Source organism: Molothrus aeneus, chromosome 1 (genome assembly GCF_037042795.1).
Source record: "Molothrus aeneus isolate 106 chromosome 1, BPBGC_Maene_1.0, whole genome shotgun sequence".
In the NCBI taxonomy this organism is placed as follows: domain Eukaryota; kingdom Metazoa; phylum Chordata; class Aves; order Passeriformes; family Icteridae; genus Molothrus; species Molothrus aeneus.
The window spans coordinates 43,987,781-44,011,413 of NC_089646.1; the positions used below are offsets into that span (position 1 = coordinate 43,987,781).

General features: G+C 37.9%; 1 protein-coding gene across 1 annotated transcript in view; it reads left to right on the plus strand.

Annotated features, from left to right (window-relative positions):
• DNAJC13 (DnaJ heat shock protein family (Hsp40) member C13) overlaps positions 1 to 23,633 on the plus strand; it is a 56,326-nt gene that overhangs the window by 14,352 nt on the left and 18,341 nt on the right. Inside the window, exons 7-37 of the mRNA XM_066555972.1 lie at positions 899 to 1,105; positions 1,191 to 1,286; positions 1,427 to 1,518; positions 2,296 to 2,462; positions 2,562 to 2,641; positions 2,721 to 2,890; positions 3,709 to 3,808; positions 4,060 to 4,167; positions 4,673 to 4,828; positions 5,567 to 5,623; positions 6,879 to 7,000; positions 8,168 to 8,243; positions 9,276 to 9,371; positions 9,510 to 9,653; positions 10,820 to 10,834; positions 11,347 to 11,429; positions 12,584 to 12,737; positions 14,800 to 14,903; positions 14,982 to 15,141; positions 16,091 to 16,153; positions 16,495 to 16,596; positions 16,745 to 16,849; positions 17,247 to 17,449; positions 17,891 to 17,975; positions 18,447 to 18,601; positions 19,517 to 19,562; positions 19,741 to 19,895; positions 20,502 to 20,703; positions 21,357 to 21,472; positions 22,286 to 22,364; positions 22,950 to 23,085. Of these exons, the coding sequence (XP_066412069.1) occupies positions 899 to 1,105; positions 1,191 to 1,286; positions 1,427 to 1,518; positions 2,296 to 2,462; positions 2,562 to 2,641; positions 2,721 to 2,890; positions 3,709 to 3,808; positions 4,060 to 4,167; positions 4,673 to 4,828; positions 5,567 to 5,623; positions 6,879 to 7,000; positions 8,168 to 8,243; positions 9,276 to 9,371; positions 9,510 to 9,653; positions 10,820 to 10,834; positions 11,347 to 11,429; positions 12,584 to 12,737; positions 14,800 to 14,903; positions 14,982 to 15,141; positions 16,091 to 16,153; positions 16,495 to 16,596; positions 16,745 to 16,849; positions 17,247 to 17,449; positions 17,891 to 17,975; positions 18,447 to 18,601; positions 19,517 to 19,562; positions 19,741 to 19,895; positions 20,502 to 20,703; positions 21,357 to 21,472; positions 22,286 to 22,364; positions 22,950 to 23,085 (3,634 nt within the window). The remainder of the gene's footprint in view (positions 1 to 898; positions 1,106 to 1,190; positions 1,287 to 1,426; positions 1,519 to 2,295; positions 2,463 to 2,561; positions 2,642 to 2,720; positions 2,891 to 3,708; positions 3,809 to 4,059; positions 4,168 to 4,672; positions 4,829 to 5,566; positions 5,624 to 6,878; positions 7,001 to 8,167; positions 8,244 to 9,275; positions 9,372 to 9,509; positions 9,654 to 10,819; positions 10,835 to 11,346; positions 11,430 to 12,583; positions 12,738 to 14,799; positions 14,904 to 14,981; positions 15,142 to 16,090; positions 16,154 to 16,494; positions 16,597 to 16,744; positions 16,850 to 17,246; positions 17,450 to 17,890; positions 17,976 to 18,446; positions 18,602 to 19,516; positions 19,563 to 19,740; positions 19,896 to 20,501; positions 20,704 to 21,356; positions 21,473 to 22,285; positions 22,365 to 22,949; positions 23,086 to 23,633) is intronic.

A 23,633-nucleotide genomic window follows, 5' to 3' on the forward strand; every position in this document is an offset into this window, starting at 1 on the left:
AAATTAGTTAAAATATTTGAGAGGATGTTGATATGGGTTTGGTTATGGTTTTTGGTGTGGGGAGTTTTGTGTGTGTGTGTATTGCATGTTTAAGAACTAGAAGGGGTGGGATATCTAGTTTTTTTAGGTAGTCAATATGAATGTAATGTGGAATTTCCTGTCATTTCTCAAATTTACATTAGTGTGTTACTAATCCCTAACTGATGTAGGGATTCAATTCAGAAATAGATTGATCAGTGATGCCATTGCCTCTTAAGACCTGTGATCTGATTACTTAGCAGCTTTGCTTGGGAAATATTGCAGTGTAACATTGGTTCTAAAATCATGACAGGGTTTCTGTGTACTGTACTTCAAACAGCTGAAAAGGATGTTTACATTATTAACCATAAGTTAATTCCTAGGTATGGCTACCTCAGTCTCTAAAATAGAACTGGATGAGGGTTTCCATGTCTTTTGTATTGCAGCATGCTTTTCTTTGGTATAAAATTAGCAATGTATAATTGATCCTCTAGAGCTGCCCTAACCTTGAAGATCACCAGTGGTAGCCCCAGTTGCTTTCTCTGGGTCCTCACTCCTGCCAGGCTGTCAGGGTCTGTTGCCAAGGGTGGACAGGCAGGTCATGCAGACCATAACTTTAATGGCACACTAATGTGTAGCAGGATATCCTTTAGGAATAGCTGCTATAGATTTTCTTTTTAAAGGCAAATGTAAAGTTAATAGTGGATCTCCTGTGTAATAAATACCTGTCTATACCATGCACTTAGCAAAGGCCAGTCCAGCTGCTGTGAATATTCCCTACTGTTAGGTATATAGTGGACCATTATTTCTAGAACTGTGATTTTCTTTGGCTGTGCCATATTTTTCACCTGTTAATTGTTTTTCCTGACAAAATTTGCAGCACCTGTTTGCCTCTGAGCAGAGGGAGGAAATTATCAAGAGTGCAATAGACCATGCTGGCAACTTCATAGGCATCTCTCTGCGGATAAGGAAAGAATCCCTAGAATTTGAGCAATACTTGAACCTTCGCTTTGGGAAGTACAGCAATGATGAATCTATAACATCTTTAGCAGAGTTTGTTGTTCAAAAAATAACACCTAGGCACTTGGTAAGGTTGTTAGACTGAACATACTTGGTTCCTATTAAGTAGTAAGTGTTCTCTTTCCTAGCATGCCTCTCTCTTGTTTTACAAGGAACCTGTGAAAAGAATACTAGCTCTTACAGAAGCTTGCTTAGTTGAGAGGGATCCAGCTACCTACAACATTGCAACTTTGAAACCTTTAGGCGAGGTAAGGGGCATTCTTTCTTACTACCACTTATTCAAATAAAGGCTCTAAAAGAGAGGAATTGAAAGTATATGTAAGCCTTAATTTGTAGAGTAGCTAAATAGCACTACTTCATGAATGTGATCCTTGTCCCTTATTTTCAGGTATTTGCAATAGTGTGTGACTGTGAAAACCCCCAGCTTTTCACCATTGAATTCATCAAAGGACAAATTCGAAAATACTCTTCAACAGAAAGGTAACTGGAGCTTCTGTGCATTACAGATTCAAATGAAAGTTACTACTGTAGCACTTCTAGTTCCTCAGCTTCTGACCCTTGGGAGAGGTTAACTCAAAGCCTTGCTGTTCTAGCAGTCTGCCACTTACAAATCAAGGTTTGTTACAGGAACTAAATCTCTCCCATTTACCTTCATTCCAACTTTAAACAAATCTCTCCAGAAGTTTTCTGATGAACATGAAAGGGTGTTGGACAGTTAGATACAGCCTGTTTCTCCTAAGCAATATAGTTCTGTGTATGCTGTATTTGGTTAAGTAGTATATCTGAAACAAGGGAAGAAAGCACAGTCTAAGTAATATGGAAATGTGAAGGCTGGGAATCCTTTGAGTTCTCTGCTTGAGACAGTCTTAGTTGATTCTATTTAAAACAACCAACAGAACAGTCCCTGAGTGCACTTGCAGTTGTAATACAGTCTAATCCTGCTAAATGAGGTTTTGTAGAAAGCACAGGGATGAATTGGCTAACAACATGTGTCACTCATTAACAGATAATCTAGAACTGATCCCATTAGTGAAAGGCTGCAGCTGGCTATACTGGGTGTAAGTCAGCTCTCTCCCTACAGTGCATAAAGGAACACTGAAAGTTAGTGGTTTCTTCCAGAGGTGTAGCTGTTGGCAGTAGCATTAGTAAGAGATTCAAGGTGATGTGAATTTTTCCCCCCTGTTTCTCTTATAATTTGTTTCTTTGGCACCACTTCTCTGATATTTATTGTATTTGTGTGTCATTGTCCCACCCCAGAGATTCTCTCCTGGCTAGCTTGTTGGATGGAGTGAGAGCCTCTGGTAATAGAGATGTCTGTGTGAAAATGACCTCCACCCACAAAGGCCAGCGTTGGGGATTACTCAGTATGCCTGTAGATGAAGAAGTAGAGAGCCTTCATCTGAAGTTTTTGGCTGCTCCTCCAAGTAAGCTAATGCTTCTTATGTGGGTTTATAGTGCTCTTTAAAGCATCCAGATATTGAGTCAGGTACTGTACACTTAACTTTTGATATGTCTTTTTCCAGATGGTAACTTTGCCGATGCTGTGTTCAGGTTCAATGCTAACATTTCCTACAGTGGAGTCCTACATGCAGTTACACAAGATGTAAGAATAGAGCCTTTACCCATCCTTTTAAGATGTTGCTAATGCATAAAGAAATTAATGATTGTTATTTTTTAACCAGGGTCTCTTCTCAGAAAACAAGGAGAAGCTCATTAATAATGCCATAACAGCATTGCTCTCCCAAGAGGGAGATGTTGCAGCATCTAATGCAGAGCTTGAAAGCCAATTCCAAGCAGTAAGACGACTAGTGGCCTCAAAAGCAGGCTTCCTTGCCTTTACTCAGCTTCCAAAGTAAGTGCAAAGTCTCTTTAAGCTTGGAAGTAGTAGATGAAAATAGGCCTTGAACTTCTGTTAGTAACTTAAAAGTGAGAAATGGAATTCCCTTCTGAAGAGGACTGTAAGACTCTCTACATGATGGTTTTCAGTAGTATGAGGCTGCCACCAGGCTTTCATGCAAATTGAGAATCCCAGGTAATCATTTGCAAGGAAAGCTGATTCTTCCTGTGCTAAATACTTTGTCTTGAAGCAAATACGGTTTAATGATTTTCCTAGTGGAAAAATTTTTAACATGTACCTTCATCTGTCCTTGAAGTAGGCAGTTCTTCAGTTTCAAAGTATGCTGATGTCATTGCTATCTTCAGTTCAACACAAGATAAAATGGTGTTAGGAGGTTGTACTTTTGTAGTATGTACAGAGTGCTTGGAGTTTGTCTTAAAAAATATAAGGAAGCAGAAAAACTGTCTATTGTTCTGAAAATGAAAGATTCTTTGAAACATTTCTGACTAGGAAATATTGAGGAACTATAATATTGAGAATGACAGGAAGAGTAACAAAAGCACTTTGTCTGAGACCTTTATAAATTTCAGTTTCTCTATAAATAGTATCCTGTAACTACACAGATACATCTTTATTTTGATGAATGTGCTTGGCATGTTAACAGTAAAGTCAATATTTTCCTACCAGGAATCTCAAATTTATGAAAATATCAAGGTACTGGCTTGCTAAATGCAATGGGAGCAGACCCCTCTTGGCCACTGATTAGATTTCATCTTAAAATTAAGATTTTAGTTACTTCTCTGATCTTGGTGGTTTTGCTTCCCTTTCAAAAGATTTCGAGAACGATTAGGAGTGAAGGTTGTGAAAGCCCTCAAAAGGAACAATGATGGAGTAACCCATGCCTCTATTGACATGCTGTGTGCTCTTATGTGTGTAAGTATTAAATTCCAGTTTCTTTCACTTTGGAATATGTGAACTTCAGGCTACTGAAAGATGTAGAAATAGGGACTGCCATTCAACTTGCAATGTGTTCAGACATGGAATAACTTGTTATACAGTGATTTCTTGCTGAACTTGAACTGAACTGAACTTTTTGTGTGTAGAGAGAGTGGCTTTTGGATTACAGCTGTTAAGAACTGAGGGTTGAAATGTTCCTGTGTAGTGAATACTTGTTTTTTTTATAGCCCATGCATGATGACTATGACCTGAGGCAGGAGCAGCTGAACAAAGCTTCCCTTCTTTCTTCAAAGAAGTTTCTAGAAAATCTACTAGAGAAATTCAATTCCCATGTGGTAAGTCAAATTTTGGAAACAGATTTAAGCTTCTTTAAGTGCCTTTCCTAATTGCGATGAAAATGCTTTTATCATGCTGAGATGTATCTTTGAATGTGTTTGCACCTACAATTGAAAATACAGCTCTGTCTGGCACTGAAGTTTGTTCTAATTAAGATTGGATCTTGACAGGTTACGAAATAGCTGTCAATACCACAGATTTTGAGTGACCTGCAACAAATGTTTGCATGTTTAATATGGAAACTGGATGTTTCTTCTAAGTAAAATAACAGTGTAAACTCAAATTTGTGGAATTAAACTAGATAAAAGTATTTTGAGTCTCTAATATGCTTTAGGAACCAATTATTTATCAGGGTAGTGCCATACTCAGAGTAATGGAATTTTCTAAACCCATAGTTTTTGTTTACAGACTATTTTAGTGCTATAATAGGGAAGAGCACCTTCAGCATCATGAGTACTCTTGGACTGCTGTATCTGAGTTACATACCTGTTTTCCTAATTTCAGGATCATGGGACAGGTGCCCTAGTAATTAGTTCACTTCTGGACTTCCTGACATTTGCCCTATGTGCTCCATATAGTGAGACTACTGAGGGGCAGCAGTTTGACATGTTGTTAGAAATGGTGGCATCTAATGGAAGAACACTATTTAAGCTCTTTCAGGTAAGATTTACTTTTCACTATTATTAGAGGCTTCAGGTAATCAGTGAACAGGAAATTTTTCATATTTTACTGAAAGATGGATTTGGCTTCAGTTGGTTAATGTGCCTAAATGTTTTCTATCTCGGTGAATGTTTTAGTGGCCTATTATTTTGCCTTCAGATATCAGATTGAGGTGATTATTCTATGGTGAATGATATGCCAAATCATTGTAGACTAGACTGCCTAGGACCTGTTTCCAGAAACACAGTAAAATACCACTTGGACTTTAGGATAGATTCAAGAGATGCACAGATCTTCCTCTGATTGGCAAGTTTTCTGCCTTTTTGTTTCTTTCTCCGTAAATGAGAGTTAAGAGTCAGAAAAGGAGAGTAACATCCTCTTCAGTAGTAAACCTATAAGGATTGTAGCATTTTTAGCTAAAATGCTAATGCCTTCTTACTGTAAAAATAGTTTTTTCTTCTGCTTTTGATTAGTGTCAGCTTGTGTCAGCCGCTTTCCTCAGCATTATTTCAGCTTCTCTGATATATACTGCTGCTCAGTACCAGGAACTGTGTCTGGGAGTTGCATGAGAGATGCTTGTTCAAAGATACAGGGTAGGAACTCTTCTTAAGGCTAGCTTTCACCAAACTGAATTGGAGGTAGAACAGCCATGTACATTAGTTAAGGAAACTGAATCACAGATGATCTAATCTTCAGTTTTTGCACTTGGATAATTTCTTTGTTAACATTCTGTTCTAGCACCCTTCCATGGCAATTGTGAAAGGAGCAGGTTTGGTGATGAAGGCAATAATAGAGGTGAGATTTTATCAATGTTAGCTGGGATAGCATGCAAAATATGGATTGTCTATTTTGGAAGTGCAATTGCTTACCAAGAGAAGTTTGTTGTATTAGCTTCTCAAAGTGGGGAGTGGGGAGGGGGAAGTTGGAAGTGAGGAACAGAGCACCTGCTTAATTGTGAGTGGTTTAATATAGCAACTTGCTTTGTCTTACACTTGGGGGTTTGGAAAGCATGTCAGTTGGGACGTTAGGTAGTGCCTTGCATGTCTTCATACTGCAGTCAAGGTTTGGCTGTAAATGTTGTACGTAGCTCAGCCACATACCTCAGAGCCACCAGACTTCTGCATGTTGGAGGGTACTTCTAGGAGGAAAGGTCATATTTCCTGGGATGCATTGCCAGATGGAATGGGACTGGGATTTGTAGGCAGTAGTGTCCCAGAGCAGACTAGTGATGTCAGCCTCTGTTCTTGCTTTGGCTTTAAGTTTCCATACCACATAACGTATGGGCCAAGTCCATACTTTTCAAGAGTTCCTCATGACTGTTGCAGGATGACCTTGCTAACTGACTCTTGACATTTCCTGGGTTGAAATTCAGGGCTTAAGTTAGTGCCTCATTGTAAAACAATGGCTTATGCACCTGAAATGCATCTAGTGCTTTCTTGGAATGGAAGTGAATGAACACTTGAAATAGAGGTATTCCAAATCTTCACATTTCCATCTATGTACCTGATAATGTTAGCTGAAAGTTACTATGTTGTTTATTAAAAGTCCTGTAATTTAGATGAGTAAAAGTGCTGCAAAAGCTTTTTCTTATTCATTGCAACTAATGTGTCTTGAGTGAGTGGCAGTCTTACCCATGTGGCTGTCTAAACTGAACAGCAGCCATTAATCTTAAGTGGTTACTGCCGGCAAAAGCCAAGCAACGGGCAATTATGTGTGGCTGCCATTCTCTCTTTAGTCCTAATTTATAATTGCAGTGTGAAAATGGTACTGCTACTACAGCCTCCTGATGTATGATGGGACACAGGCATCCTGCCCTCTTCAGTTACTGTCCTCATAGATGCAACTACCAGTTATCTGGTCCTTGGCTTTACTACAGCATTGAGCAGTTTCTGTTGAGAAGTTTCACTTAAAACCTGTCATACTCAAGCTTCTGGTTTTGAATATTAGTTGGTATAATTGATGGTCAAGAAGGCCTTGGAACTTTAGACTGAGATAAAAGCAGCTTAATTAAGATTCTTTCCTTAGTAATCATCTTGCCCTATTTCCAAAGGAAGGAGACAAAGAGATTGCTACCAAAATGCAAGATCTTGCCCTCAGTGAAGGTGCCTTACCTCGTCACTTGCACACTGCTATGTTTACAATAAGCACAGATCAGAGGATGCTTACAAATAGGTATGTCCATCTCACTTGATATATCATGTTTAAAAAAAATCTAAGTAATGGCCTAGCATACATTGGGAGGTCAAGGAAGAAAAGTTGCAGTTCTTCAGGAGAATATTTTCTTTAGCAGCTGGTATATTTTAGTAGGACAAGCTTCAGCTGAAACTGCAGCAACTTAATAAACCCTTGATTTTTTTTTTTTTTTTTGTTGTTAAGGTGGGCTTGGGTTGGTTACTGGTTAATGGCTTAAGTTTTGATTTTTATTTCTTTTAATTAATGGAAAGAAAATGCAAGTAGAACGTTTGGAACTTGTAAAAAGTTTCAACTTGTACTGTACAACTGTATAAAAATGGGTGTGCACATCTCAGACATCTTGCATGCAGTTAGGATCACCCATCCTATCTGAGAGAGAAGTTTCCTCACAGAAGGTATTCCCTGAATCAACAGTCAGTAGAACTTGTGATCTCTGAGAGTATGCTGTGGAGGATGAGTGATGATTCAATTAATTCCACCCAAATACAAGACTATAGAAGCTTTAGCTGTGAATTCCTGAAGTTCTTAGAGTTGCTAAGGAATGTAGGGACAAGTGGAGCTTGTTGCCACTGTGTGTCATCCAGGAGAGAGCGGGTATGAAACCATCTGTCATGCTAGTTCTGTTTGGTGCTACTATGTACAGTGTGCTTGTAGCAATGCTTCAGTTCAGTGCAGTAGAATCCTAGTGACAAGTGTTGGCAGAAAGCATCAGTTGGCATAGAAGGCAGGCTCCTAGAAAGGATTTTCTAGTCAATAACTGGTATTAAGAACTTCAAGTAGAGCATGTAACAGTTCTTGATGGCTTCTAGCCTCTTAACTTTAGCTGTAAGTTAAAGTTGGCTGGATAAACTTACACTTGGTTATTAGATGTTTCTGCTCTATTGCTCAAGTGTTCTTTTAGGTCTAGATCAAAAAGCATGTGCTGCTGCTGTTCCACTAACTTCACTGGAACTTCTCAGAGGCAACACTTTAAAGCATGCTAAGCATATCCTTGAACAATGTAATGCTTTGTGCTCTTACTCACTCAAGAGTGCGAAGCTCTTGCTCATCTTCATTTCATCAGCATGGTAAGGGTGACAGTTTAGTGGTTTAAAAATCTGTTTAAAGTACTAACTTGCAGTTTGTTAATTTCAATGGCTTTTTCAGGCAGTTAAGTAGACATTTGGTTGGCCTCTGGACAGCTGAGAACAAAACTGCTATGAATTTGTTGAAACGTATTTTGGTAAGTAAAAACAAAATATGGAGTAGCAAAAAAATAAAATATGGAAGCTTGCAGTATCAAAGTTGGGACAGTCTATATAGTAAACATATTCCCTTTTTCCTTCAAGGGGAAGGTCTTGCCTGGGAGATCAGCAGTCTGGCATCCGCTAATTAAAGGATATTGATGAGGTTCAAAGCATCTCATACTCTAAAAATTTTGTCACTTTCCTGACACTTTTTAAGATACTTTGACACAAAACTTAAAAATAGGGTGTCTTGACTTCTTTTTCTTGATTAAAGGGGGAACACATTGTAAGCATGTCTCTAATGCTTTCTTGTGCCAATAAGAAATTAAGATATCAGGAGTTCTGTCCATGCTTTCATGCCTTGCTTGTCCAACTTTGTTTGCTTGTAACTTGGTTAAATCTATATGTTGTTAGTTCATATGCTGATTGTTAATATGTTCTTTCACCCTTACAGCCTCCTGAATGCTTCTTGCTTAAGTTACTTCAGTGAAATTAGGATAATTTCTTACAACACTATTTATTGAACTATCTGTTAAATTACTAGCTTTTAATTTAAAAATAGCAGTTCCTTCATTTTTGGCAGAGCAAACTGTCCTGATTTTGAACACTATCTTATGGAAAGCTTAGTCAAAAAAGACTGTCTCATCTCTAATGTCACATGTAACATTTAGTCCATATCAGAGGATATGGATGGATTCTAGTATTATTCATCTCTCTCAGTATTGCCCTGGGATCAACTCTTTTCTTCCTGCATTCTTTAGGTGCATTAAGTGCTGCTTTAAGAAATGGGGTATAGCCAAGAGTTCTGCTGCACTGAAGCCAATAATATGTCTCTGTTAAGCAATTCTATTGAGGATGGTGGCATTTTACTACTCACAGCAAAAAAAAAATGCTGGAGCTTTACATACCTACTTTAGAGTAGAATATAAATTGAAATCCCTGATTTAAAGAAATTGTGTTATTACCTAAAGTGTTGGTTTCTGTTAATTAGCCACATGTGTGTTTACACCGGTTTTAAATGTTTTTAGCCACCAGGTTTGCTGGCATACCTTGACAGTGCTGATCCTGTTCCTGAAAAAGATGCTGATAGAATGCATGTTAGAGATAACTTAAAAATTGCAACTGTAAGTAATTGTAGTTGTCTTTCCTATTCCATTATATAGATATATTGTCTTAGTGACTTTTGTAATACAGACACTTGACTGCTGCATTGACCTGCAGCAAAGATAACCCACAACTAAGTAATTGGTTTTATTCTGCAGGATCAGTATGGCAAGTTCAATAAAGTGCCAGAGTGGCAGAGACTGGCTGGAAAAGCTGCAAAAGAAGTTGAAAAATTTGCCAAAGAGAAGGTGGATCTTGTCTTGATGCACTGGAGAGATCGAATGGGCATAGCTCAAAAAGAGGTAAAAGTATTTGAAAGTCCTTGTTAGAGTAACTTGACTAAGTCACCGTTGAGTGTCAGAACACACACTGAAATAGTAAAGAAGTGTTTTGACTTGAGAGTTCTCCTTCCTTTTAGGAAACTCTCTAGTGCTTACTATTCTTGGGTTAGAAATAGGATCCAGGGAGAATGTAAATCAGGCAAATGAATTCCTTCAGCATATGTATTAGGCTTTAGCCAACTGTATCAAACTGCAGTGCAGCTTATATGCATTTCTTGTAAGATGATTATAGAGGAGAAAATTCCTTGAAATGTGGCAAAACCAGTTTTTGAGGTATATTTAAAAGAAATGGAATATTCTTTGCATTCAAAATTATATACTTTACACCAGTGATAATTTAGCTATGGAACCTTCTTGAAGAATCATAGAATAACCTGGGTTGGAAGGGACCTTAAACATCATCAAGTTCTATTTCCCCTGCCATGGACACCACCTTAGGATTCAGTTGCATATAGGTATCTCAGTGCTTGAAGGGCAACACAAGACTGTACCGAAGGTCATGATTGAGACTGAAGTCATAAATGACTGTTTTGGTCTGATACTGTGAGAGGAGAGCTTAAGCATTGCTTGAGTCTTTTGGTCTCCTTTTTCTTTTAGTTTAATTGCCATGTTCAAAATGACAAACTCTTTCAATTATGAGGTGTTTCCCTTAAATTTCTTTACTATATTGACTAAGCTTGTTTTTCAGTGAAACAATCTGTTGTGCATGCAAGAAAGGATGAAAAGCACAATGCAGAGTATTGAAAATGCCTTTGTACTTGTTCTGATGTAGTAATAAGCTTTAATTTACAAAAATCTAACTCAGGTTTGATGAAGAATGTAATGCAGAAGTTTGACAGTAATATTTGTGAAATAATGGTGAATTAGGTTCAAAACTGGAGAAATGAATAAATGTGAAAAACAGTGGAAGGCCAAATTGCACTTTAAACAACTTGGCTAGATACTGAGTTTAAAGAGTCATTTTTCTGTGTGGAATTCTGAGCTGTATCATTTCACAGCAAATGTGTGCAAGTGTAGCTTGGAAGATGTAGTAGCAAGTTTGGTGTTAAATTGGCTTTAAATTACTTCAGTGACTCTGGGGTGTTAAATGTATTTTTCTTTTTCTTCCAATTTTCCTTCATAATCAGGACAGAAACAATATGGTGAGTCTGTATATCTCTTGTCACTTGTGTGGACTCTGTTGCTCAGACTTCTGCTTGCATGTGATACCTCATGTAGATGATAACAGTGATTTCATGCTTCATCAAAATAGGGAATCTTTCAGTGACCAAGTCAGGCTTGCTTTTATTTTTGTGAGTTCCTCTAGTTCTTTCCTTTCAAGGGCAAAACATTTTTCATCATGAGTTTTCATCTCCATCATCTTCGGAGCTGATGAATTCCTATGGTGGTGGGAATTAAGCTTTTCTCAGGGATAACTTGCTTCTAAACAAATGATGTGTCAAACAGCTGAAAGTTTCTCTGGCATGATTTAACTTGGTGCAAATAACACTTGTGAAAGTCTGTTGCTGCTACTCACCAGAAAAGGAGACATTATTAATGAGGCTTAACTTAGTATGATTTTTGAAGGAGTGTAAAAAATATAGCCTTTTATTTTAAAAGGGAAAAATGGGAGATATCTGCCTCTACTGACTTATGAAATTTGGTTATTTTGCAGAACATGATTCAAAAACCAGTGATACTAAGGAAACGGCGCCAAAGGATAAAAATAGAAGCAAACTGGGATCTCTTTTATTACAGGTGAAAATACTAAAGTTAATACAGGTTCTTATCTGGCTGGGTATTTTTGTTAATATCTTCTGAGTTTCTGTGACTTTGAATTTCTGCCTGCCTTGAAACAGTGCAAGTATTTTGTAACAGGTACTTACCAAAAACCCCCTAAGCTATACTTAAGGATTTTGCTTGTGTTTAGGCAAAGGAGGAATTTAGAAAGCTTCTGAAATATCATCAAACTACATAATTTTTTCCCTTTAACCAAAAGGAAGAGTAAATAACAAACTGCAGGTGCAAATCTGTGTGGTACTGAAGGCCAAGTGAAGTAGCACTGGAAGGTATTGTAGTTTGATGGTACCTGTAAGCTACTCAAGATTTTGTAACTTGAGTTCTGAGCTTAAAGCAGAGCAAGAGAAAGCACATGGATACTGGATTTCAAATAGTGCCACAGGTCCTAAATGCAGCTTGCTTACCTTAAGTTCTTACAGCTGTCAAAGTTTACAAGGGAGAGGCTTCCATCTGAAAAAAATGCATCACTTTGGCTAGAACCATTGTGTTAGACTAATAAAGCTTGGCTTGACTAACAAATGATGTAAGCAAGCTGGGGGAAATTCCATAAACCTAACTTCTTCATGTTTCTAAATGTCAAATACAGTTTCATGAAAGGAAGATTTGTGTGCTCCTAAACCTTTGGTATTAAAGTCCATTCTCAGTCTTTGGATCCAAAGGCTGTGTTGGTAACTGCTCCTAAGAATGTCCACTGACTGTTTTGTGACATTTAAGACATCAACTTCTATTTTACTGCATAAGCTACTTTTTTGTGTTATTGGTTTAAAACACAGCTGGTATGTCCATGTCTGCTGCTCTGGATTGTTTACCTGTAGCCCTTACTGGCTTACAGTGAATTGCTTGCATGTCTCCTGGTCATCAGCTACATGCAGATGGCAAACTGAGCCCTAAGGGATGACACAGGCATGCTTTAGTCTAGGCTGGCCTCCATGGCTATCAAAACAGTATACAAGTGAACACCTGTAATTACTGTAACAACCTGGAGACCACTGCTCTCTGTCTTCTAATTAAGGTCCATTAATGCTAACGATCTCTCCTAGTTTGCCAACTGAATCTTGTCTGCTTTTCAGATAATGTTTTGAGGGGTTTAAACTATGTAACTTCTTTCTTAGATTTGTTCAGGATCATGCTAGATCAAACTTGATTTGGAACTTCAAAACACGGGAAGAACTGAGAGATACTCTTGAGTCTGAGATGAGAGCATTTAATATTGACAGAGAACTTGGTAGTGCTAATGTTATCTCATGGAACCACCAGGAGTTTGAGGTAAATGACCTATGATAAGACAACCTGCGTCTGTAAAGTATCACTTGAAATGTCACTTCTGTCTCTTATTCTGCAAGTGAATCTTGTGTTGATGATCTCTGACTGCAAGCTAGTTTTTTTTTAGGGGTTATGGAATCAACTGCTAAGGCTTGAATCAGTGAACAGGTACTACTCTCCAGTGTCACTGGGCAAAACAGAAGCTTCTTTAACCCAACAAATGATGCTGTAGAGATTAAACATTTATCAGAACCTGTGGTGTATTCTTGCATTAAGACAAGAGTTAGTCCTTGCACTGTTGTCCAGATAAGTCAAACTCGTTTTTGAGTGTGTTCTATCAGAATTGTTTTGGGTAGTTTCAGAAGTCACTTCTTCCTGATAACAAGTTTGTCTTTATTTCCTTCATTTTTCAGTAATCCTGTATCTGTTAAATACTGGCTTGCCAAATCATGAATAGGTTATGGGACTAAAACATGTTGCATTGTAAATTATAGCAGTATGGTCCTGATTGGCTTTCTCAAAACATCTTGCAAGATGTTTTCAAGTAATGTGCTAATAAACACTTCCTGTACTGTTCTCTTATCTCTAGTATTGTTGTGGTTCCACACAACAATGTGGTTTTAGTTAATGTGTAACACTTAAGCAAAGCAAGGCTACCCTTAAATTCAACTGCAAGATATTCCTTAGATATTCCCATTGCCATCCTTGTTAGAGTATGGCTTGCTAGTGACATTTGAGCTGAGAACTGTTGGTGAAATGAGAACAAACTTGGTTTGGCGAATTTCTCAGCTGGCTACTCTGCAAATAGGAAGAACTGCAAGACACCAGGCTAATGTTTAATGAGAGAGCAGTTTTATGTATGCAATTTATCCCTATCACACAACTACAGGTTGCTTCTTACATTGATACAGGAAATAGCTAAGACTGGGTTTAGATTAATATTTCTTGTGCTGTCATTTGTGTTTCAAAGCTTCCTTCAGATATAGGTCAGGACTTCTGGGTGTCAGTGTCTGCTATCCCAACGTTTTAGTGCTGCAAACTGGGACAGAATCAGAAGTACAGGTTTGAAGCTTAGTAATACAGATTTCCCCCATGTACCCTATGCTCCTGTGTGGCTTCATGCTGCTGGAATGTAGCAGTAGCATTCTTGCAGCCACAAGCCAGGATACTTTGGGACTGGATTGAACAGCTGCTGTCTCACAGATTTGCTTTTAAATAGTAGTGGAGATGTTATTGGACTATGCTGTAAGTATTTGAACTAGATAGTGGTGACAAAGGCTTTTCTATCAACTGTGAAACCTGTCACTTTGCCAAGGAGGATGGTGGCTTGATACTTCTCTGAAAGCATACCAGTTAGTGGGATATCATTGTATGTAATGATGTGATCAAATCTGTAGATAACTTTGTGGCCTCATGACAGTAATCTGCAAACTATAGATAAGAAAAACCACTGAAGAGTGGCTTTTGTTGTATGTTAGAAGTACCTCTAATTGAAGTGCTTCCAAATTCTTGTTACCACTGAACATTGAGGCATTTGTTAAATTTAATGTAGTTGCTCTGAAGTTAATGATGGCTTTTATTGTGCAATTTTACTTCAGCTTCTTGTTTTGTGCCTCTAGGCTTTTATTATCCAGCGCAATAGCAAGTATAACTAGTAATTGGGGTCATGCTTGTATTTCATACTTGCAGTAACATTAAGTGAAATACCTTGCAGTGGAATAAGTACTTATTAAACTTGAGTCACTGAATGCATCATGTGTTATCCAAGTTTAGTTAATAAAACCAACTGGTATTAGAAACAAGTTAGTTAAAGCTGGAAATGGAGATTTCAGTATGATGAGAAGTTTCATTTATTCAGGGGAGCAGCAATAGCCAGTGACTTTTATTCTGTGGATGTATGTTTCTTTAACAGAAAACTCGCAGATTTCAGTTTACTTACAGCTTAGGAGAGGTTGCTGACCTTGTTGAGTTTTTAGATGCGATTGAGCTCAGTATTGTTATGTGAACAAAAACTTACAGAAGGAGAAACAATATAAATTGTTAAGTAAGGTGTTCTGTGTTACAGGTAAAATATGAGTGCCTTTCTGAGGAAATAAAAATAGGGGATTATTATCTCAGATTGCTGCTGGAAGAAGATGAAACTGAAGAGAGTGGAGCAATCAAAAGATCGTGAGACATTATTAAAACCTTATCTCATTCCTAAGGTCTGTGTTTGTTTTCTTTTCTAAAATCTCTTTTCTTTTTTAGATATGAATTCTTCAATGAACTCTACCATCGCTTCTTGCTTACCCCAAAAGTGAATATGAAATGCTTATGTCTGCAAGCATTGGCCATTGTTTATGGAAGGTGTCATGAAGAAATAGGACCATTTTCTGATACTAAGTACATTGTTGGAATGTTAGAAAGGGTAAAAATTATGTTAAATTACTGGATATAGTAGTTAGCATACTGCTAGTCCAACGTACATTCAGATCCTTCAGTTACTGTGAAACTCAGGTTTTGTGTTTACAGCTTGTGAATACTTTTTTCCATGCTGCCAACAGCTGTTCTTAGAATCTCCCTTTGTTTCAGTTTCATTAAAGTTTAACTAAAAAACCTGCTGATCCTAGAGATGTTTCAAACTAGTCTCTTTAAGGCCAACAAAATGCAGATGTAACTTCAGCTTGCTTTTGAAAAATGCAGAAGCTTTGTGAGAGGAGAATCTTGTTCCATATCACATTATTTCAAAGTACTGACTTTGAGTCATAGCCCCAGACCTAATGAAATAATAGCTTTAGATGAGCACATGTGGTGGATTAGATTTGTAGTAGTAGCTGCTTTGCCTATTAAGTGTCTGTTAATTTATGTCTGACAAGTGATTCAGCTTGCAAAAATAAATTGCCATGCAGTCTGAAGGAGGAGTTCTTTCCTTGCATCAGCATGAGTTGTGGCTGTTGTAAGTGAAACTGAACCAGGGTAGTCCCTTGTTATTTTGCCTTGAGCCTTGATAATCTCACCAGGGATGAAATATCAAAGACCCTCTCTGTCTGCTGGCTAAAAGCATTCTCTTTTTTCTTGTGCTTGTTTTAACTGGTTCACTGGGAATCCAAGCATGGTCCTGATAGAACAGTGGACTTGGCAGAATAGTGGATTTGATCCAGGGCAACATCAGTGTTGGAGGGCAGCAAGGCCTTTGCTCCTCAGTGGCAGAAAATTACCTTTATTAGCTGTGCATGAAACTTAACATTTAATAGTCATCAGTTTTTCTGGGCATGAAGAAACAATATGGGGCTTTGCAGCTGCAACTATGTTGACTTTTGAAGGGAACTTCCAGTATGTGCTATGCAATACTAAGTTGTTTTTTTCTACTAAAACAGTGCACTGACAGGCTTGAGCGGGACAGATTGATCCTGTTCCTCAACAAGCTGATCCTCAATAAGGTAAGGTGGACAAGTACACTTAACAGTGGTTCATCAGTCTTGAGTGTATAAAATAGTCTGAAGTAGTCTTTCAGGGTTAACTTGAACCAAAATTCAAGTATAGAGGAAGTTTTAGAACAATGTTTGCTACAGCTTTCTGGAATGTGATTGCTGTTATTTACCAGTGAGAAGGCTGAAGAAAATGTGTAGATATTGTGGTGATTGCACCAAATCCAGTCGCTTTAGAGAATGATTTGACTTTTTTTGTGGTCACTTCTTTTTTGAATAAAACTCTGCAATGCTTAATTGCAGCAATGCTTATCTAGAAAATGCTTTTGGTAACTCAGCTCATTTGTTAACAGAGAAATGTGAAGGACCTTATGGATTCAAACGGTATCAGAATCCTTGTAGATCTTCTTACTCTGGCACATCTTCACACGAGCAGAGCTACGGTCCCTTTGCAGGTACAGGGCCTTTGTTTCTTACTACTCATATATTGCTCTGTGAAAGGGACAATTCTTTAAAAAAATCAATGTACTTTTCACATTTCCTGTAGAAATGTGATATTTGCACTGTGAAGCTAAAGCTGTTCTTGTAAACATCAACTTTTAGAGCAACGTGATTGAGGCAGCACCTGATGCGAAGAGGGAGAGCGAGAAAGAATGGTACTTTGGCAATGCTGACAAAGAAAGGAGTGGTCCTTACAGCTTTCAAGAGGTACCTGTCAGCTTCAGACTCACAACTTGACAAATTATTTCTGTCCTGGTGACTGGGTGTGTTTCAAACAGTGAGAGGGACCATAAACAATGCTAAAGAATGTCCTCCAAGTAACTCTTTAAATAAGGATTAAAGCTAGATAAGAGACTTGATGTAGTGCCAAGAACTGCAGGCTTTTTGATAAGACTGCCTACCCCTCCATGCCTCAGTTAGTTTCAACATAATCAACACTTTCTTCTTCGTGATTCTATGACAGAGTTATAAACACATTGAAATTTCATGCAACTATAGTAGTCTGCCATATAGCAGTTAAAAGCTTGTCATGAGTGTGAGTGTTTAGGAGCAAAGGTGGCTCTGGATGCTGAATGAACTAAATTCATCTTTAATCTTGCAATAGATGCAGGAACTATGGAACGATGGGAAGGTGACTTCAAAAACTCGTTGCTGGGCTCAGGGTATGGATGGCTGGAGACCTTTACAGGTCATCCCTCAGCTGAAGTGGTGCTTGCTTGCCAGCGGGCAGCCTGTGTTGAATGAGACTGACCTTGCCACACTTGTCCTCAACATGCTCATCACCATGTGTGGATATTTTCCCAGCAGGTAAACGGTGATTTTCAGGAGAAGGGGTTAACTTTATCTAGCAGATGCATGAATTGTAAATCCTGTCTTAAAGCTTTTCTTAGAAAGTAGTACATTAAGGAGCTCTATTAAAGAGCCTTTTACATGGTAGTAATTAATTCTGTGGGCAAATAGAGAGTTTGTAAATGAGACAATACTAATATTGTGAAAGGAACTGCAAGAATGAATGCACAAGCTATGTGCATTTCTAATGCTATAGACAGGCTCTTGTTTAACTTAAACAAAACTGCTTTGATGCAGGACACTAAACCACACTTACCAAGTCTAACAACAAACTTTGAAGTTAACAAAAAAGACAAAGAATATGGCTTCAATAGTCTAATATTTATGCTTAATAAAATTGTTTGTTCTTGAAAGAGAAAAAGCACGTGTGCTTACTGCTGTACTACTTGATTTTTTTAGGGATCAAGATAATGCTATTATAAGACCTCTGCCTAGAGTGAAAAGGCTGTTGTCAGATAGTACTTGCCTTCCTCATATTACTCAGGTAAGTAACTCTTCAAAAATGTGCCTGAATGAGTGAAAGTTTCACTTGCTCTGTCTTCCTGGTGTGAATACTTTAGGTGGGGTAAATGCATCAAAGAACAATTGTAACATTGTGCAGGTTCCTGATCAAGCAGCTGTTAATTTCATAGGGTGTTGTTGCAAATTTGATGCTTTTCAGCCAATATCTCTTAAGGAAATATTTCCATCCTTGGAGAAACTGAAAAGCCACCTGGACATGATCTTTATCAACCAGGTCTAGAAGATCACACTTTTAGCAGAGGGGTTTGACAAGATGATCTCCAGAGGTCCCTTTCAACTTTAAATGTTTTTTGATTGACACTTGTTGTTTTTAAGCTGAAGTATTCTTTAACTGTAATACCTGTAAATTTCTGGGTTGTCCCAACAATTTGTTAAAACTTCAATTTTGGTTAGATTACTTGCAGCTAATATAAATGCTTGTGTTTGGTTTCAGCTATTACTGACTTTTGATCCTATCCTGGTGGAAAAAGTTGCTGTATTGCTCTCTCATGTCATGCAAGACAACCCTCAGTTACCTCGTTTTTATCTGAGTGGAGTATTCTTCTTCATCATGATGTACACAGGTTCCAATGTACTTCCTATTGCAAGGTGAGGAAAAAGAACAGCCAAAAGCACCTCTTGACCAGTCATGCTCAGGACTGCTGCCCTACATCTCTACATGCACTGGGGAATGTGGCTTGCTAGAACCAACATGAAATTCCTCTAGAAGAATTGCTTCCACATGATCTAATCAGTCACTAAAAAGTGAATTTCTTATCCTTCCAGAGAGGGAATGAGAATGTGTCTGATGACACAGTTGTAATAGTACAACTAGGCATGCCTTACTGTAGAATAAGCCATTTACAAGCACTAAATAGCAGTAACACAGGCTACATACATGCTGATGTAGCTTTTGATAGTAGGCAGCTATTGAAAGAGTTTAAAAAATCTAACAGCCTCTTTCAATATTAAAGCCTAAAACAGCTAAATCAGTCTAATATGCACTGCATATTTAGGTAGCTACTGCCATTCTTGTCAGTACTTTTCTTCTAAATGCAATAGTTCATAAAAAGCTGTCCTACAATTCTAGTTAAGTCTCTTGGACAGTGAAGTGCATTGGGCAATGATTGCATGCTTCCATGTTGACTCTGGTGTAATAGAACTGTCAGCACTTAGTCTAAAATAATCCTGTGTCATCCCTGCAGCGATGATCTAACAGAGCAGAGGTTGTCTGTGTCTCTATCAGCATCTTTTCTTGTGTGTGTGGAAAACCAGCTTTCAGGAGTAAGACTTTCAAACTGAAATTATGAACATGAGGCAAGATTTATAACACAGAAGTGCTTAGCTTGGTGGAGTTCCCAAGGATTTAATGAACTGAGTACATAAATTCATACAACTGTTGCACTTACTCTTTTATCTCAAAGTAAATGTGTACTACCTGCCAGCTGAACTGTGTCGGTCTGCTACTATTCAAGAGTACCTAAGTATCAAACAAAAAGAAGATAACTGCTGTTTCTTTTCTAGGTTTTTGAAATACACACATACAAAACAAGCTTTCAAGTCTGAAGAGGTGAGTAGATTGCAACAGTAACTACCTCTGTTTCCAAATAGTTTTGCAGACTACCTGTAGATGTTTTAACTAGAATTTATCTACTGTAAGGGAAAAGGGGGAGAGTTTTTAGGTCTCCAATTATTTAGCAAGGCAGAATTCAATTACCTTTGAGATGACCATGTGATCTCTTCTGTAGACAAAAAGTCAAGATATAGTTCAAAGAAGTATACTTGGACATATTCTTCCTGAAGCAATGGTGTGTTATTTAGAAAACTATGAACCAGAAAAATTTTCTGAGATATTCCTTGGAGAATTTGACACTCCGGAAGCAATTTGGAGCAATGAAATGAGGTAACTGTTTTCTGTCAGAGGGACAAATAAATCTGAACTACAGGTTATCTTGAAGAGGTACTTGACATTCTTAAGGAAAGCTGCAAATACCTGGATTCCATGGCTTCCTCTTGTTTGTCTTCTGCAAGGGCAATGGTCTGCATTGTGCTCTGCTTCAACCAAAAATAACTAGAGCAGGGGAGAGCAGAATTGGCAGTGGGAAGGGGAATATTTCCCTCAATGTCTTGAGTGAGTTAGTTATGTGAATGGAGACTTGACTGTGTATGTGAAGTGCTTTATACTTACTCATTTAGATGTACTTTTTTATTACCAGCTCCTATCTGTGTGATATACCTCTAATATTCCAGTACATGTTAGGGTCTTCCAGAAAGAAAAGAGGTGTTGAGAAAAGGAAAATATCACTTTTGATTGATTTAATACACTAATTTTCATGGTGTTTAAATAGCTCCCTAATAGAATAGGACAGAGTCCTATTCTAAATCCTTACTGAAATATGGGAAACTTCTAAGGAAAACCTTTTCAGAAGAAATCATTGAACATACTTGTACAGTGAGAGAGGATTAAGGACTGCTGGGCAAGTGTTAAACTAAACTTTGTCACTTTTAGGCGTCTAATGATCGAGAAGATTGCTGCTCATCTTGCTGACTTCACTCCTCGTCTTCAAAGCAATACAAGAGCCCTCTACCAATATTGTCCCATCCCTGTTATCAACTATCCCCAACTGGAAAATGAGCTGTTCTGTAACATTTATTACCTCAAGCATCTTTGTGATACACTCAGATTTCCAGACTGGCCAATTAAAGATCCAGTAAGTAAGAAGTATTTTAGGATTCATTTAGTTCTTGATCTTTTAGTCCTGAAAGTTAATGACAAGCTCTAAAATATTAACAAAATAGCTAGGTTTGTTGCAAGTAACTCCTTTATCGTGAATTTTAGTCCACAAGTAAATACATTAAACCCTACTTTATCTTGAAGCAGCATAGTGTTCTTTCCACATAGCAATCTCATAAGTGTATCCTTCTTGTGGTGACTACTTAAATAGCAAAATCAAGCATCCAAGAAACTTCAGAGAATGTTTCAGTGATACTTTTTTGGGGGTGGGGAGAGGGAATGGAAATCATGACTCTGGGGTTCTTATTTATCTATGCTGCAAGAGAAACCAAGCTAACATGTCAGTACATTAACTGAAGAGATCTTTTTGGTACAAGTCTATGGATTAGATCTGTCTAAGCAGCTTTATTTATTCATGCAGCTATTCAGTTTCTGTAGTATCATGATTTGAGCTGTGTCTTATTTAAGTGATTCTCCATCTTCTAATTTGACTCTTATATAGTCATTTTAGTTTCAAGGTGCTTTTATCTTGAATAAAATACAAGATTCATTAGTAAAACAGCATTTTATTAAAAATTATGTATACTGGTGTCAGCATAAATGAAACACTAATAAACTGTATTTCTTGAGGTTAAACTGTTGAAAGATACCCTAGAAGCTTGGAAGAAGGAGGTGGAGAAGAAGCCACCCACCATGTCCATAGATGATGCCTATGAAGTTCTTAACCTACCCAGAGGACAAGGCCAGTAAGTTGTCTTCAGGATTTAAAGTTGTATAGGTACTTCATATAAACTCCATGCACTGAACAAACTGAAGGTTCTAATCTTGGTACATGGAATGAGTTAGTACCAGCTCAGTCACATATAGCACCTGCTTCTTTCACAGTGGAGGATTGCTTTGCTAAAAAGAAGCAAAGCTTGGAAGTACAATTCCAATGTTTGAGAAAACAATTGTTTAAGTGTTTAGATAAGCTGAAAATGGGGAAAGGAATGCTCTGAGCTTTGCTCTTTTAAAGGGCAACCTTTAAGCATAGTGAGCAAAGACTATAGCAGAACTTGAATATGTTCAAAGGAGCTTTTTTTCTGGAATCATCCTTCTCCCTCCCCCATATTGCCTTTTTTCTTGGTGATTATATCCTTAAGGTTTTTTGTGTCCTGTCTTGCCACTGGTTTCTGACTTCAGGTCTCTACAAGTGAACCAACAGCAGTTTGTGTTTATCCTTCAAGACCAATGCACTTAATGCAAATGGTGAAATACTAACTTTCAACACTTGTAGCTCATTTGGATACTTCATTTAAAATATTGAGGGACTTTGAGCACCTTGAAAGTATTAAAATACATTCAGTCTTTAAAATTTCTTCCTATTGTGACCACACAATTAGCCCCCATTCAATGTAGATGATGAAGCAGAGTTTTAAAAAGGAAATAGGAGAGCTTTGTAGTTTTCACTCAATTGCACTTAGTGTTAGTACTCTTTTCAGAGCCCCAGGCTTGTTTTGCTGTGGTTGTTTTACGGTTTTTGTTGTTAAGTGTAATTGATGAAACTTGTTTTATTGCAGGAATGATGAAAGTAAGATCAGGAAAGCTTATTTCAGGCTGGCTCAAAAATACCACCCGGACAAGAATCCAGAAGGCAGGGTATGTACAGCACAAATTTATGGTGTTAATAAAATGGGAACATATTCAGCTCTTACGTATATTAAGAATTTTGAAATGCACGCTTAAATTGTCTTTCTTCCCTTCAAAAACTGTGCTCTAGGTGAATGATAAAAGACAGATTAATGCTACAGATTAATAATTGAACTAATACCATTCAAGGATTTAGTATTTCTACAGTAAACTGGTGTAGTCAGATCAGACTCATATCTCAGAAATGGTCCTGTTTAGAGAGTTACATAGGACCTAAACAAGCTATTTGTTCCCTTTCAGAGACTGACTGCATCCTCTGACCATTCTCACAATCCAGCTGTACTTACTGCTTTTGTCATAGTATGATTGACTTAAAGTCTCTTGCCTAGGGCAGAGTTCAGGAGCCAAAAGAAAACTAATCTATCAACCAGTGTTTGCAGTATTTCCTTGAGTGCAGTGAGGCAGCAAAGCTAGTGTTGTTGCTAGTAACCTGAAATGTTTTATTTTACTTGCACTTAAACTATGCTCCAGTAATTTAGAGTGTTCTTAACAACACTTATGGCTGTTTCTCCTTATTGGTCTCCTTATTGGCAGGATATGTTTGAAAAAGTTAATAAAGCATATGAGTTTCTCTGCACAAAGTCTGCCAAGGTGATAGATGGGCCAGATCCAGAAAACATAATTTTGATCTTGAAAACTCAAAGCATCCTCTTCAACAGGCATAAGGAAGGTAAGCATGCTGCCTCAGTGTTTTATGTTCTTTTATTTAGTTGTCATTTCAGTCAGCTTTAATCTCCTCTCTTCTTCAGTGTGTGCTCTGTTGATCTGGTTTCTGGCTTGCCACAGCATTATGTAGCCATGGTATAGGGCTTCAAATTAGGACTTTTTCTTCTAGGAAATAAACTAATCTGCAGTAAAACTTAATTCATAACAGCATGAATAGCTCTTTGAAGTGCTCTGCTCCAATACTAAGCAATTTGAATCTTCCTCTTATGGAGAATTCTGTCTGTGCAGAAAAATCCTCGCTAGTACTCAGTCACCCAGATGCTGGTTATACATGAGATTACATCATCTGGCTATTAACAATGAGCCATTCTTGCAGAAATTCTGACCAGTGTTAGAGTCCTTGGGTGAGTGTGCTGCAACACAACCCATCTCATAGCTCAGTTGGGAAAGAGGGATAGCTAGAGCACCCTAACACTTGGCTCCAGCTACAGTCCCAGGCTGGTAGCTGCTGCCATGTCCAAGTCCTGCAGAGCCAACAGTATTTTGCTGTTT